The sequence below is a fragment of the Pipistrellus hanaki genome (genome assembly GCF_964339955.1).
Source record: "Pipistrellus hanaki genome assembly, chromosome: 9".
Classification (NCBI taxonomy): Eukaryota; Metazoa; Chordata; class Mammalia; order Chiroptera; family Vespertilionidae; genus Pipistrellus; species Pipistrellus hanaki.
The window spans coordinates 31,665,348-31,681,648 of NC_140511.1; the positions used below are offsets into that span (position 1 = coordinate 31,665,348).

General features: G+C 40.5%; 2 protein-coding genes across 3 annotated transcripts in view; both read left to right on the top strand.

Annotated features, from left to right (window-relative positions):
* Positions 1-16,301, top strand: part of RAB38 (RAB38, member RAS oncogene family) — a 452,769-nt gene that overhangs the window by 44,600 nt on the left and 391,868 nt on the right. The gene's annotated exons all lie outside the window — the stretch shown is intronic.
* The window catches only part of CTSC (cathepsin C), a 45,173-nt gene that overhangs the window by 10,327 nt on the left and 18,545 nt on the right, over positions 1-16,301 (top strand). Inside the window, exon 3 of one of the 2 annotated variants that reach the window (XM_084895223.1) lies at positions 14,028-14,194. In XM_084895223.1, coding sequence (XP_084751349.1) covers positions 14,028-14,194 — 167 coding nt within the window. Of the gene's footprint in view, positions 1-145; positions 1,363-14,027; positions 14,195-16,301 lie in introns of those variants that run through there. The other variant, XM_084895224.1, reaches the window with a different exon arrangement.

Here is a 16,301-nt window from a genome sequence, read left to right on the forward strand (position 1 = left end):
GGTGAATGTCATAAGCAGCATTAAAAAAGCACACACACACACACAAAAAACCAGCGTCGGGTATTTTTTTTTTTTTTTACTTAAAGAAATTATGGTTAAACATTGTGAAGAGACAGTATTAACTCCAGTTTTTGTTGTCTTGTAGTTATTACGTAGAGCATCTGTTGAGGGGCTCTTTTAAAACCACAGCCCCAAGCAGGCTTTGGGGCTGAGAGGCAGAGCAGCATGCCGCACTGGACCACCTACCTCTAACCGCTAGCGGAGGCCCCCGGCCGCCACAGAGCCCTCCGGAGTCTGTCTGTGCATGTAGAATGCAGAGGAGGCCTGGGGACCTACCTCCACGGCAGCTGCCCTCCTGAACATGTCCGTGGGAAGCAGCCACCGCCATTCTGGAACGGGAACCGCCAGAAATCACAATGAACTCTAGCTCTGAGACTGCGCAGGAGAAAGAAAAAACTTTTCTGGAAGTCTTAGGTGGCTTCACCATGCAGCCTTTGAGTAAAAGGAACAATATGCAACCTAAGTTTTATTCTCTTTTGAACACTCTTCTCCTGAGGGGCCCAGCACCCGTGGTAAGGAGAAAATAAGGCCTCCAGATATCTTGGATGCTGAGCTATGTTATTGGTGTGGAGACGGTCCCATGGAAGAGGCTTTTCTGAGAGAAGCAAGCTGGTGAAGGGTATCTTTTTGTAGATCATTAGCCCTGGCCAGAAAGATGAAAACATTTTATGTTTATTTTATGTTTTCTTTGGGTGCCAGCCTTGTGCCAAGAACTTGAGGTACTTTACCTTTCAAAAACCCTATATAGTACACATCACTAGCTTCCTTTCATAGTTTTGTTACAGAAAACCTAAGAAGAACAAAGCAATACTTAGAGAGATAGAGTTACATTTATTACGCATGGGTCCAGAGGAAAATGTATCTCAAATTCTGGGCCCCAACATGCAGGAATTCTCCCTGTTTATATGACTTTACCTTCTTTGTCTCCCAAATATGGAGTGTTTCCGGCCCCCTTTTGCAAGTTCTTAAAGAGCCAGTGTGTACTGGGGCCTTGAGACCTCAACCAGAGGCCTGCCCTGGCTCCAGCACTGATGACCTTGTCTGGGGAAGGTTAAATCCACAGAAGCCAAATAGCAGGGTTAAAAGTTTCAAACAGCAGTTTTCATACAAGATGGATGCTTCAGTTTGGCATAGTCTCATGTAGTTCCTAAGCTCACACAGCTTAAGAGTTAAACAATAAGAGCTAGTCTTGCAAACCTAAGAAGCATTTCCTTGTTTGGTACTCTGAACATTTATTTTGATTATGGAAGAAGAGGCGATTGGGTGGGTGTGAAATGGCAAATATATGCAAAAAAAAAGAAAGCCCTTCACATGTACTTGGAGTCACATTTGGGTAGATTTTCTGGTGAGCCCCCGTCTGTAAACATCACAAACATGAGTTTAATGGGATAGAATGTCCACTGCATTGGCTCCTGTTGAGATTTTAGAAGAAGAATTGGCTCCAAACTCAGGTTTCCTTTCCAAACGAGGCGACTCACTTTCTTTCCCAAGCCAGGGTCCTGTCATCCGAGACAAAAAAAATTACCTTCTCCTTCCCCTTTGTAGTCCCTCAAAGTGGAAGGAGAGTTTTGTAATCTTCAAATTAAGTACAACTTAAGTACCTTTGCCAAGTTCACTCTTAATACCGCTATTGTGCACACCGATTGCTATCATTCCGCTCTTTCCTGCTAAACAATGGACTAGTTTCCTCCTCAGTTGTTCGGAGCTGATTAATATCAGCCCTGCTACACTGAACATGTGGGGCTCCACTTAATTCATCTTGTCTAGGAGGCCTTCCCTCCCACATCCCAGCTTGAATGGAGGAGTCTTTCCCTAGGTAGCAGGTTGCCATCATTGCATCATGAGCTCAGAGAACTCCTTTAGCACCTGAGAGGTCCTGGTCAGCAGCTCTGGGAAGGTGATAGTTTATAAAGGAGAAGTAACGGCACAGCCGACTACTACCTGGATACTTTCTTCCATCCTACCTCTGGACCTGATCATCTGTCTTCACTCAGGGCCTCCATGCCACCTTTGTGAAACTCTCCCCAGCTCTTTCTGCTGGTGTGAGAAATGCCATTATTTTGGTTCTCATTGTGCTACGCAGGTACCTCCGCTCAGGTAGTACTAACCCTGCTGGATTGGAATGATGTGATAGCATGTCTTCATCTTTTTTCCAGACTGAACTTATTTCCCTGGATATCTTAAGCACTATGCCCATAGAAATAGGGGCCTCGGAGATTAACCATGCTTCTCTTGTCCTTTCAAAGATTTCTCACAAGATAATTAATTCTATAGAGTACAAATCAGGGATGGTACTATGTTTATATTTTTGGTTCTCTGCTCTAAGATAGATATATCAGGCTATCTGTCTCCAGAGTCTTGAGAGAGTTGTATGTTTTCAAACTGATTTTCGTGATGTAAATTGTGACAAAGCAACCAATATGTGTAAAGATGTATTATGGAATTTGAAATCACCTCTAAAGTAATTTGTTTGTTTCTCTGAGAGTAACTGCATCTGAACCAGGGGTGGAGAACATCTGGCCTGTGGCCTTATAAGGGCAGCAAAATCATTTGGTCTGGCCCTGCCAAGGCATTAGGGTGAGTTCATGAAATGTTTGCCCAGATATAGCAGGCCAATTTTTAAGTTGATAATTTTGAATGACCCTCAAATGATGTTATAAATATCCAAATGGTCTTGGCAGAAGAAAAAGTTCTTTACTGCTAACCTAAATGTTGGTTTTGATTATGGAAGAAGAGAAAATTTTGTGAGTATGAAACTGAAAATATATGTGTTAAAAGGGCCAGCTAACATGGCTCAGTGGTTGAGCATTGAGCTATGAATCAGAAGATTATGGTTCAATTCCTGGTCAGGGCATATACCCGGGTTGTTGGCTCGATCCCCAGTATGGGGCATGCAGGAGGCAGCCAATCAATGATTCTTTCTCATCATTGATGTTTCCATCTCTGTCTCCCTCTCCATGCTTCTCTGCAATCAATAAAAATATATTTAAAAAAGAGAGAGAGAGAGCGAGCGCACATGGCAATGTACTACTTAGCATTCTCTGTTGTAATTGCCTGTTTGTCATCTCCCCAGTCTTTAAACTCCATGATGGCAGAGGTCAACTCTGTATTACTGACCATTTTATTCCCTCTGTATAGCACAATATATGGAAATAATAGAGCTTCAATAAATACATATTTGTAAAATCAAGAGAATTGAATGATATGTCATTGTGTTGTCCTGTTTTATGGATATTTCTGGACATATTGTTGCCTTTGAGTCCTCTGAGCCTGTGGTGGACCCTCAGGTCTTATTTGTAGAATGACTTTAGAAAACAGATGAGGTTACTGACATTTTATTCTGTTTATTTATTTATGTTTTAACTTTTGGGTGAAACTACAGAGGTCAAGGTAGGACTCAAAGTTAAAAAGAGTGAACTTTCAGAAGGACTGAAAACTAAATTAGCTGTCAGGGGAAATAGCTCTCTGACTGCAGTGGTTCTCCAAACCCTGGAGAATCAACTAGCCTGGGAAGCTGTAGGTTGTGCTGCATTCCTGTTACAGACGGCCAGCTAAAAGTCAGATTAAAGCTAACATTTCTTTCAACCTCATAGTTTTAAGGATTTATGAGTGAGGGATGTAAAGTACAACATAAGGAATATAGTCTATAATACTGTAATAACTATGAATGATGTTAGATGAGTACTAACTTTTGAGATGACTGGAAACTAATATATTACTGTATGTCAACTTTAATTGAAAAATAAATTTAAAATAAAAAGTGTTTATGAGCAAGTAAGTGATGAATGAGCCAGTGATTTTGGCTACTTTGCTGAGTGGTAAATTGCTCTGTCTTCTTTTTAACTATAATAGTTTAGATCATATATTTTGGCTCTAACTGACTGTCTTTTTCAGTACTGGAAATAAATTTATGACCCTCCGTTTTTCCAATGTAAATCTAGCTCCTAATTTCTTCAGTTAAGTGCTGGAAGTTATTTGGTTACAATGTGAACAGTTTCGTAATTCATTAAAATTCAACAAAAACAATGGTTAAGTCTATTTAGTAAGCAAAAAACTAGAGCAAATCCTTGAAACTAACATAGGGAAGTTTGTTTCTTTAGAAGAAAGATGTACTTTTGCTTGGCCAGAGCGACTCAGTTGAGTGTCATCCCATGCACTGAAAGGCTGCAGGTTCGATTCCTGGTCAGGGCACATACCTGGGTTGCAGTTTGATCCCCCGGTCAAGGAGCATAGGAAAACAACCCATTGCTCTTTCTGTCTTCCTCCCTGCCCCTCTCTTTCTTTTATATCCTCCAGTGAAGATAAAAAAAAAACAAACAAAAAAACAAAAACTGTACTCTTGGGTGGGTTTGGTAAAATATCAATTTGGTAAAATGTGCCTTGCTCTCTCTTGTTGTCATCTAACAGCTTTACTCACCTCTAGACTAAGTGATTAATATGGAAATATTACAATAATCAATACATAAGAATTAACTCACAAACCTACTTTGCCCAACTCATTATATATACATTAGAACAAGGGCAAAAATTGGATAAACATTCTTTATCTTGAAGTAATGCCAGAATGTAATCTCTCTTCATATGTGGTTTACCATTAAATAATTTCTCTTTTCTGAAATGGTGAATGATCTGGATAGAATATATCTAGATGTCCAAATTTGTATCCCCATTGTTACAGATGGTAGTGTTTATATTGTTACTTGTTTAGTACTTTTTAAACACTTCAAATTTCAATGTCACCTTTATCCTTTATAGGAATCCAATGAAATAGTTAATCCCATTTTCACATGAAGAAATCAAGGATCCCTAGTTATGACTTGCTCATGAATAATTGGCAGAACAAGGAATTATAGGTCAAAGTCCTTTTCAATAAACTGCATTTGTTTCATAGTCAGTACATTACATTTCAAATATTTGCTAAGTATATTATTTATGAGAGAAACAGTGGAACAAGGTGTGATTTTTCTCCCCTCTGTGTGTCAATAAGCAGTTGAGAAAGAAATGCCTGCTAAATAAGTTATAAAATAGGGCAATCTATTTTGTTTTTTTAATTGGTTAATATTTCTTAGTAGAGCTAATTGAATAGTGGATAGGATAAGTGGGAAGTAGAAGAAGGATTTTTTTTATTTTATTGATTTTTTACAGAGAAGGGAGAGAGACAATTAGAAACATCAATGAGAGAGAAAAACATCGATCAGCTGCCTCCTGCACACCCCCTATTTGGGGGTGTGCCCGCAACCAAGGTACATGTCCTTGACCGGAATCGAACCTGGGACCCTTCAGTCCGCAGGCTGGCACTCTGAAGAAGGATTTTTTTTTTTTTTTTTTTTTTTATGAACGCTTGGCAACCCAGTAGTAATTTTGAAGAAGCAAATGGATAGTTATTGAATCCTAGTAGTTTTCTAAACTTAAGTGTAAGGGTTTGGAGGTTCTTCAAATTTTATGAGATTATCTACTTTGCTGCAATAGAAATTGGCATAAGTGAATAGAAACTTAAATAACCCCATCTGTGCAAAACAGTATTCGGAGACGGATGTTAATACAAAAGAAATAAAACGCTTAGAAGAAAAATTTTGGCTACATTTCATTCAAGATTTCAGCTTCTTAATTGGTAATAATGTCAGAAACCACATAAGTATTTCAAAATAGTAAGAAAACTGACAGATACCCTGGAAACATTCAAACCAAAAAGATAACGGGTACTATGTGTGGTCCTCTCAAATTAAGGTACTGTGTACTTGGCTTCTGGAGGGTAAGTGTCTCATTCCTTCTAAGTTGAAGCTGTCTTGCATAGCAGTGTTCCAGCCCTGTCCTACCTTTTATAAGGTAATTTCAGATTCTTAAAAAATATACCAAAAAACCCCAACAAATTATTTTAAATGGGGAAAAACTGCAGAATCCTATCTAATATGCAAATTGCCATTACTGCAACTCACTAGATGGCCACCACCATGTGGTCAAAGATGGCTGCCCCATGTGGTCACAAGATGGCCACCATGAGATGGCCTGCAGGGGAGGGCAGTTAGGGGTGACTGGGTTAGCAGAGGAGGGCAGTTGGGGATGACTGGGCTGGTAGAGGAAGGGAGTTGGGGGGGACCAGGCCTGAAGGGGAGGGGGTTGGGGAGGACCAGGCCTGCAGGGGAGGGCAGTTGTGGAGTTATGGGCGATTAGGCCAGCAGAGGAGGGCAGTTAGGGGCATCCAGGCTGGCAGGAGAGGGCAGTTAGGGCCGACCAGGCCTGCAGGGGAGGGCATTTGGGGGCAACGAGGCCTATAGGGTAGGGCAGTTAGGGGTGACCAGGCCAGCAGTGGTGGGCAGTTAGGGGCAATTGGGTTGGCAGGGGAGTGATTAGGGGGTGATCAGGCTGGCAGGCAGAAGCAGTTAGAGGCAATCAGGCAGGCAGGCAGGCAAGCAGTTGGGAGCCAGCAGTCCTGGATTGTGAGAGGGCAGTCAGACATCCCTCAAGGGGTCCTAGATTAGAGAGGGTACAGGCTGGGCTGAGGGACACCCCCAACCCCCTGTGCATGAATGTCATGCACCAGGCCTCTAGTAATATAAAATAACATTTATTTATTTTTTTAGAGTTAAAATTATATTTCTTCTCATAAAAAGCTATATATCAACAATGAAGATTTTTTTCATTTTATTTTTAACTGAGAATTTTGGCACAAAGCCAAGAAAGAATGTGCTTTATGAAAAACACAATGCTGACTTTTCCATAACTTGGCTCTCTCAAGTAGAAAGTTATTTTCTAGTAATGAAAATACAATATTATTTACATTTGAATAATAATCATATTTGAATTAGTCACATCATTGTTGTGATAGGAATTATCCCTCTCAAAAGTGGAAATGGGAAGTAGTGATTATGAAAACAATTTTCAAGGACCTCTTAGTTCCCCCAGTATGCAAATGAGATGATAACATGCAAATTTCAAAACATCCTAATCAGTCCTTTAAAAATAAATCATTTCTGGCTCCTACCAATGGAATGCATTCTCAGGAAAGATCTGGGAGCCAACATTTGATCCTCCCCAATAAGATCAGGGCCTTTCTGTTGCACTTGCATTCTACTGATGGGAAACTTCAAACTTGGACTCTATCTTTTAAAACCTTCTTCGCTGATTGTAGCTACATCTTGCTCTTCCTTGTTTGTTTTTCTGGGCTCTCACCTCCAGCGTCTCACTCACACCAAAAAGTTTCTTCAAGAAGGGAATCTAGCCGAAATCGGTTTGGCTCAGTGGTAGAGCATCAGTCTGCGGACTGAAAGGTCCCAGGTTCAATTCCGGTCAAGGGCATGTACATTGGTTGCGGGCACATCCCCAGTAAGGAGTGTGCAAGAGGCAGCTGGTCGATGTTTCTCTCTCATCGACGTTTCTAGCTCTCTAGCTCTCTCCCTTCCTCTCTGTAAAAAATCAATAAAATATATATATATATATATATATATATATATATATATATATATATATATATTTTTTTTTTTTTTTTTTTTTTTTTTTTTTTTTAAAAGAAGGGAATCTATGTCCATCCAGAATGGCTCAAGTTGGTGAGAGCATTGTCCAGTTCACTGATGGGTTGTTGTTGGTTCAATTCCTGGTCAGGGCACATACTGGGGTTTGGGTTTGATCCCTGGTCGATGTTTTTCTCTCTCCCTTCCTCTCTCTAAACATGTCCTTGAGTGAGGCGTTTGTTTTGTTTTGTTTAGCTGTGATAAAATTGTTTTGTTTTTATTCCCCTCATTTTTTATTAAGGTATTATATGTGTACATATCTTACCTTTGGCCCCCCCCCCTTTCCAATTCCCTCACCCCCCCAGAGTTTTGCGTCCATTGGTTATGTTTATATGCATGCTTACAAGTCCTTCGGTTGATCTCTTATCTCCCCCAGCTCTCCCTAACCTTCCCGCTGTAATTTGACAATCTGTTTGATGCTTTACTGCCTTGGTATCTATCTTTTTGTTCATCAGTTTAAAATGTTCTTTATTATCCATGAGTGAGTGAGATCATTTTCTTTCATTGACTGGTTTATTTCACTTAGCATAATGTTCTCCAGTTCCATCCAGGTTGCTGCAAATAGTAAGAATTCCTTCTTTTTTATGGCAGCATAGTATTCCATTGTATAGATGTACCATAGTTTTCTGATCCAGTTATCTGCTGATGGGCACTTAGGCTGTTTCCAAATATTAGCTATTGTAAATTGTGCTGCTATGAACATAGGGGTGCATATATCCTTTCTGATTGATGTTTCTAGTTTCTTAGGCTATATTCCTAACAGTGGGATTACTGGGTCAAATGGGAGTTCCATTTTTAGTTTTTTGAGGAAACTCCATACTGTTCTCCACAGTGGCTGCACCAGTCTGCATCTCCACCAGCAGTGCACAAGGGATCCTTTTTCTGCATTTTAAAATGGAAAATAACTCCATCCATTTAATGTATCAAAAATGGTACACAAATGGATAGCTTCTTTTATACAATTGTTTAAGCTAAAACAACAAAAAACACTTACAGTTTTTTGTTTTGTTTTGTTTTGTTTTAGGATTATTTCAGATTCCTAAGACATATAAATACTCTAAGTACTTAAATAAGGAGTGTATCTAAACTAAGCATTACTTGCCTAGCTTTATAAATAGTAAATAAAAACTCACAGATATAAGGAGTGCAATTAGGAAGCTTGAAGAGATATGTTGGAACTTCCAAGCTAAAATTGCTTTTTCAGGGAAATAGGTTTGGAGAGGAAAAGTGACTTCTGGAGTAACATTGTGAGTCAGACTTCGGTCTCTGATCATGGCAGGACCACACTTCTGTTCATTTTAAACTTTGTGTTTTTTCTGAGGTTCCATGTTATTGTTGAAATAAGACTTGGCATTTGTTCTAACTGCCTCTTAGTGCCAGACAGTATCCTACTTAATGAATCAACAAAATCCTGTTCTCCTGGTGTGTGTGTGTGTGTGTGTGTGTGTGAGTGTGAGTCTGTGTGTGCGCAAAGAGCAACCTCATAGGCTGCTGTGAAAATTAACTGGGTCAGTATATATAAAACAGGACCAATCAAGGAGAGGCTATTATTTCATCCTGCTTTTATAGATGAGGAAACCAAAAGTACAGAGAGGATGAGTAACTTAATCAGGATCACAGAGCCAGGGAGTGGCAGAGCTAGACCCAGTCTCGGAAGTCACACCTGAAGACCATGTCCCTCACCTACCTCCTTGGCAAAAATGGTGAGAAAACTGACAGCCAAGGAAATGTCGGAAGTGGCCATTAATGCTTCTGGAATATTTAGGTGACCCTTGAAGGGACTTGGGCACAATTTGGACCTCAATTTTTTATTTGCTTGTTTTTTAAGGAAAGTGGATAAAACAATGATCCTTGTAACCTGTCAATTCATATTTGAAATTCTTCTTCTCCTTTTTACTTTGAAAAGCTACTTTTCCCCCAGGAGTGGTACCAGGTATTGGGAAGAATGCTTGCTTCTATGAGTCCTTGATTATAAATTCTAGTTTGACCACCTTCTTTAGTAAGTTTCTTTTTTTTTGTTTTGTTTGTTTTGTTTTGTTCCCTGATACTATATTATTTCTATGTTCTCTTGACCTCTAAGATTTATGAGTAATCTATGAAATGTTTATAAAGTATGAAGTTGGGGGAGGAACAGAGAGTCCCTGAACAAATATGAATGATCAAAGGACTGGAGCAAAATCAGTCATGCTCATTCAGTCTAGTGTTTTTCCCTTTCAAAATAGCAAGTCGGCCTTCCTCTTACAGGGGAAATTTATTTGCTGATAACCATCATGCTGATAATTATGAATCAGTTGTGCCAAGTAGGTGAGCAAAACCACTCTTATGAGAAACACAGGGCCTGTTTCTCCTACTTTGAATGCCCCTAACTCTTCTGGTATGTTAGGCAAGTCATTTCATCTGTGATTTTTTTTTTTTTTTTTAATGTTTTTTTTTTGCTGAGACAGGGAAATTTCTCGGGCTTCTCCAAGCATTGCTAGCTTGGCTGAATCACAAATGTTGTATTGAACTATGTACATGTTTGTTTACTTCATAGAATTCTAAACTTCTTGAGGGCTATGGCCTCTTCAATACATTTGTACTTGCTAATACATACGTACTAGCACTGTGGTTGGCAAACTGCAGCTCGCGAGCCACATGCGGCTTTTTGGCGCCTTGAGTGTGGCTCTTCCACAAAGTACCACGGCCTGGGTGAGTCTATTTTGAAGAAGTGGTGTTAGAAGAAGTTTAAGTCTAAAAAATGTGGCTCTCAGAAGAAATTTCAATCGTTGTACTGTTGATAGTTGGCTCTGTTGACTAATGAGTTTACCGGCCACTGAACTAGCACTTTGTACATTGCCAGGGAAATAGTATGTGACCATTATGTATTTGATAAATAATGAAAGAACTTAGCAAACTATACCAAAAGTTATGTAAATAATGATTGTTGTCCGGAAGTGTAACCATAATACCAGATGGATCCAAGTCAGCAGCCTCTAGTAACACATGGACCGCCCCTCACAGATGTCCTCTTCTAGGACTTTGGAGGCTACGACTCTCAGTTTTAGGAAATCAGAGCATTTTAAAAAGTGATTACTTTCACAAAATCTATATAACCATCTCCATTTGGTAAATAACCAAGAAAATCCCACCCAGAGACTCATTTCACCTTCCATGTCCATTTCTCAAAAGCATATTTCATGATTTATATATTTTTATTCAACTTCAGTATTACCTTGTATTTTCCCTTCCTAATGTGTCATAGGTGCTCTCTGTTTATTGTTCTATAGAGTGGTCAGCAAACTTTCTCTGGGACACTAACTGTTTAGGCTTCCTAGGCTTATGGTTCCTAAGGCAGCTGCTCACTTCTGCTGCTGTAGCACTAAAGCAGTCATAGACACATGTGCCAACCAAACTGTATTTATGAAAGCAGGCAGCCTTCCCTCCCCTTAGTTTGCTCACCTCTTTTCTATAGAACTCACATGGATCATTTAGGATGTTAGGTAATATCCCTTTGATTTATTAATTTACTTAGTTACTTGTATACTTGAAAAATTGGGCTATTTTTTAAAAGTGTATTTTTTATTGATTTCAGAGATGGAGAGACAGAAACATCAATGATGAAAGAGGTCATTAGCCCTACCTGGTTTGGCTCAGTGGATAGAGCGTTGGCCTGCAGATTGAAAGGTCCCAGGTTCGATTCCAGTCAAGGGCATGTACCTTGGTTGTGGGCACATCCCCAGTGGGAGGTGTGCAGGAGGCAGCTGATCAATGTTTCTCTTACATCGATGTTTCTAACTCTCTGTCCTCCCTTTCTGTAAAAAAATCAATAAACATATTAAAAAAAAAAGAAAAGAAAAGAAAAGAAAAGAAAAGAAAAGAAAAGAAAAGAAAAGAAAAGAAAGAGCTCATTGGTCAGCTGCCTTCTGCATGCCCCGTGGATTGAGCCTGCAGGTGCCTGACCAAGAATCGAACTCTGGCTTCTTAATGCATAGGTCAACACTCAATCACTGAGCCACACCAGGTGGAGTGGGGTATGCTTTTGTTCTTGTTTTTATTTTTACCTTGGCCATTATACTGCAGTGAGCATCTTCTGTGTTTAGTGTGGTTTTCCTCCATGTATTTATCTTTGCTGATTTCTGTAACATAGATCTCAAGCACTCTTACAACCTTGTCAAGACTGTTTTCTAAAGAAGCAGAGGAGCAGTCAGTGTTAGCTTAGCCACACCCGGCCTGTGTGACTGGCATGTGACAGGGATAAGAGAACATGACCAAGGGCTTGTGCCAAAGAGAAACTCTCAGGGGTGGAGGTTGCATCATATGAGGTTACCAATATGAGACTGCCTTAGACCTATAAAAATTGCTGCTTCATGTAGTTCAGCACAATTAGCATAAACTTTGTCAACCTTACACACAGCAAACCCTCTAACATTGCAGCCCGAGTACATCCTAGGCTTTTATTTCAGTGCTCCTGGTCCTGGGTTGGGGCTTGAACAGGGTCGCTAGAAGTGGTGAGTTGAACTCGTGCTTGTGAAGATATTCTTAGCCAGAGGGAGTCAGATGGGCTTCACAGTATCATCAACCACCAAGATTGAAGCAAAAGGTGCCTATTTAGTAGCCCTTAGTAATTTATCCTGTGCTTTGTGGTTCTTTTGGAGTCTAAGGTCATACATTTTTAACTCTACCACTCAATATAACTTGGTTTTAGAGCTAGTCAGACACAATTAGGTAATTTTATTTTTAAGTATAGTTTAGCCCACTCATTCCTCTAAATTTGAGGTTTGCAAACTAGAGTCCTGTTTTGTAAATAAAGTTTTATTGGAACACAGTCTAGTTAATCCATTTATGTATTCTCTTTGCATCTTTTATATTGCATGATGGACCTGTGTGGTTATGACAGTGGCCTTAAACCTGTAAACCTTAAAAATTTAAAATAAGGCCCTTAAAAAGGAAGTATGCCAACCCCTGCATGCGGGTAAAGTAGTACTGTATTTGTTATCTTAGAATAGGACACTGCAAACTCTAGCCCATGGACCAAAACTAACCTACTGTATCCTTTGGTCAAGGAAAGTATTGAAGCACAGCTGACTGTGGTGTTGATTTGACTGCTTCTGTTCAATTAAATTAAGTCAGTGCCTGAAATTGTGTCCAACTCCCTTCATAGAAACTTAGCATGAATTTCCCTCCTCCTGAATCTCTCTATCTGTGCTCTCATTGTGGAATATGTCTCTCTCCTCCACGAGATGTTATAACATGAGGGTTTCAGGTTCTGAAGCCAAAGCCTCTAAGTTAAAACCCTGGATCCATCACTTTATAGTTACCATTGGAATAAGACAAAGGTCCATATTAGTGAAATAAAGTAGACAGAATACTTAGTTATAAGATTACTTTAGCTCTCTCGTGTTCAGAATTCTATATAATAAAAGGCTAATATGCAAATCAACCAAAGGGCAGAATGTCTGGTCGCTATGACGCGTACTGACCACCAGGGGGCAGATGCTCAATGCAGGAGCTGCCCGTTGGTGGTCAGTGCACTCCCACAGGGGGAATGCTGCTCAGCCAAAAGACCTGAGCCAGGCTCATGGCTTACAAGTGCAGTGGTGGTAGCAGGAGTCTCTTTTGCCTCTGCAGCAGTGCTAAGAATGTCTGACAGCACTAAGGATGTTGTATTCCCGGCTTAGGCCCACTCCTGGGAGCGGGCCTAAGCCAGTAGTCAGACATGCAGTAAGAGCTCCAGTACTGCGAGGGAGCACAGGCTGGGCTGAGGGACATCCAACCTTTCCCCCTTTGCGCCGCCCCCCTACCCTGCCCCCTGTGTATGAATTTCATGCACCAGGCCTCTAGTAGTCTAATAAATTTGAAGAATGAGAGAAGAAAGGATTTTGTTTAGTCCCATGGAAAAACTTTATCTCTTGTTCTTGTGTTTTGTTGGAATGGACCTTTTGAGTGTAAAACTATAGTCTACAAGCAGCAGGATTTTGTTTCTGTTACATAACAGCTCTGTTCCCTTAGGTATAAGCTACCTACTCTCTCTGAGCTGAGCTTCCCTTTTCTCACTGGGGAAAAAGGGTTCTGGGTGTCTGTTTCCTTATCGGCTTATTGTGAGGATGAAATGAGGTAATTTGTAAAATCCCTGGGATGTGGCAGTTGCTATAAAAATGTTAGTTTCTTTCCCTGCCTTTCATACCCAGAAGTGTTTTGTTATGCAAATTTTATTTGGTGACTAACCATGCTTATCATATAGACATTTATCTTCCTTTTCCAGAATACTTTTTCTTTGTAAGCTCTGGGGGGGAGGGGAGGGGAGGGAGGGTGTGTGTGTGTGTGTGTGAAGTTTTCCTTTTGATTGTCAGAGGTTGATCTGGAAAATGATCCAAAAAAAAAGGGGGGGGGGGTGTCTTGACTGTGATGGGGAGGCAGGGAAGTGGACCTGCAAGTGGACCACAGACTCACGAGGCCTCTCCTTCCCGTGTTTAATTGCAGTATAAAAAAGAGGGCAGCAAGGTGACCAGCTACTGCCACGAGACCATGACCGGCTGGGTGCACGACGTGCTGGGCCGGAACTGGGCTTGCTTCACCGGAAGTAAGGTGGGGACTGTGGCGAAGAATGTGAGTGTGGACGCTGCCCACCTTGAGGGTCTCCGGGAAAAGTGAGTTGTCACAAATGAACAGTCTATTCCGTTTCGTTTTTATCATATGTGACATTAGGTGTGTACGTTAAATTCTTGAAAAATTTTATTTTGATTATGTAAGATGTATTTGGCCTGGAAACAAAACTTTACTGGGAAAATATGTCTACTGATGTAAATGGGAGAAGAAGGCATGGTTTTTTAAAGCCCTCTAAACGTGACATCGCAGCGACCAATGAAGAAAAATCATTTTATTATTGCCAATATAAAAGCATGTGGCACGATGTTTGTAGATACTTATATTTATGTTGCAACAAGTGTATCGCCTACAAGAATTTTAAACAAGGCAGTAGTAACTGAAATGAAAATTCTTAGTGTTTATGTAGCGGATGCCATTTACTAGGGTGGCCGCAGCAAAGGACCACAGACTGCATGGCTTAACCAACAGAAGCGGGGTGACCATGTGGGCAGGTTTGGTTTCCTCGGAGGCCTCTCCCTGGGCTTCTCATGGCCACCTGCTCTCTGCGTCCCCATGTGGTTATCCACTGTCTGTGTCTTCATTTCCACTTCTTTTTTAAAAAAAATTCTTTATTGATTAAGGTATTATATATGTGTCCTTATTCCCCTATTACCTTCCACCTCTCATTTATGCCCCCTGTTATCTGTGTCCCTTGATTAGGTATATGCATGCATCTAAGTCCTTTGGTTGATCTCTCCACTTCTTATAAGTACACCATACAGGGCTCCCTCGGAGGACCTCTTTTTACTTTAATTACTTCTTCAAAGGCCCAGTCTCCAAATACAGTCACATGCTGAGGTCCTGGAGGTTAGGACTTCAGCATCTGTATTTGTTTTTTTATTAAATTATTATCTATGTACATATTTTACCATTGCCCCCCCCCCCCCATAGATACCTTCCCTCCCCAGAGTTTTGTGTCTATTGGTTGTACTTATATGCATGTATACAAGTCCTTCTTATCTCCCCCAGATCTCCCTACCCTCCCCGCTGTAATTTGACAGTCTGCTTGTTGCTTTACTGTCTCTATATCTTTTGGTTCATCAGTTTATAATGTTCTTTATTATGCATAAATGAGTGAGGTCATGTGGTGTTTCTCTTTTATTGACTGGCTTATTTCACTCAGCATGATGTTCTCTAGTTCTATCCAGGTTGCTGCAAATGTTGAGAATTCCTTCTTTTTTATGGCAGCATAGTATTCCATTATGTAGATATACCATCATTTTTTGATCTAATCATCTGCTGACGGGCACCTAGGCTGTTTACAAATCCCAGCTATTGTAGATTGTGCTGCTATGAACATAGGGGTGCATATATTCTTTCTGATCAGTGTTTCTAGTTTCTTGGGATATAATCCTAGGAGTGGGATTATTGGGTCAAATGGGAGTTCCATTTTCAGTTTTTTGAGGAAACTCCACACTGTTCTCCACAGTGGTTGCACCAGTCTGCATTCCCACCAGCAGTGCACGAGGGTTCCTTTTTCTCTGCAACCTCGCCAACACTTGTCGTTTGTTGATGTTGGCCATTCTGACAGGTGTGAGATGGTACGCATTGTTGTTTTGATTTGCATCTCTTGGATAATTAGTGACTTTGTTTCATGTGCCTCTTGGCCTTCCTTCTGTGTATTTGGACAGGACATAGTCCAGCCTGTAATGTGCCGTTAATGCTTTTATTAAGTGTACTTAAGTTAGGTAATAAGAACTGCACAAACAAGAGATTTTAGACTTTATTAGTTTGTAAGGAAAAGAGGAATATAAATTGGATTGGTAGCAGATTTTTATGTTTTAGTTATCTGTGAAATCCCCTGAAAGTGCCCATGAACACAACATCTGAAACAGGTCACTTTATGACCCCTGCAGCGGAGAGGTGGGGAGGGGGGCTGGGGGCCTGTGTTCAGAGGACGGGATGTGTGTTTCTGGGAAAGTGCTGACCTAGATCCACACTGACCCATGCCACCCATTTAGCTTTCAAATTGCTTGGCTTGGCTTGATCATTGAGCAATACATTTCCAAATAAGCTGTGTACTTTTTACCCTACTGTTTAGGATATACTATGTGCCTGTTGTACTTTTTTGATGTTTCAAACATTGCCTCATTTAGCGTAGAAGCTAAA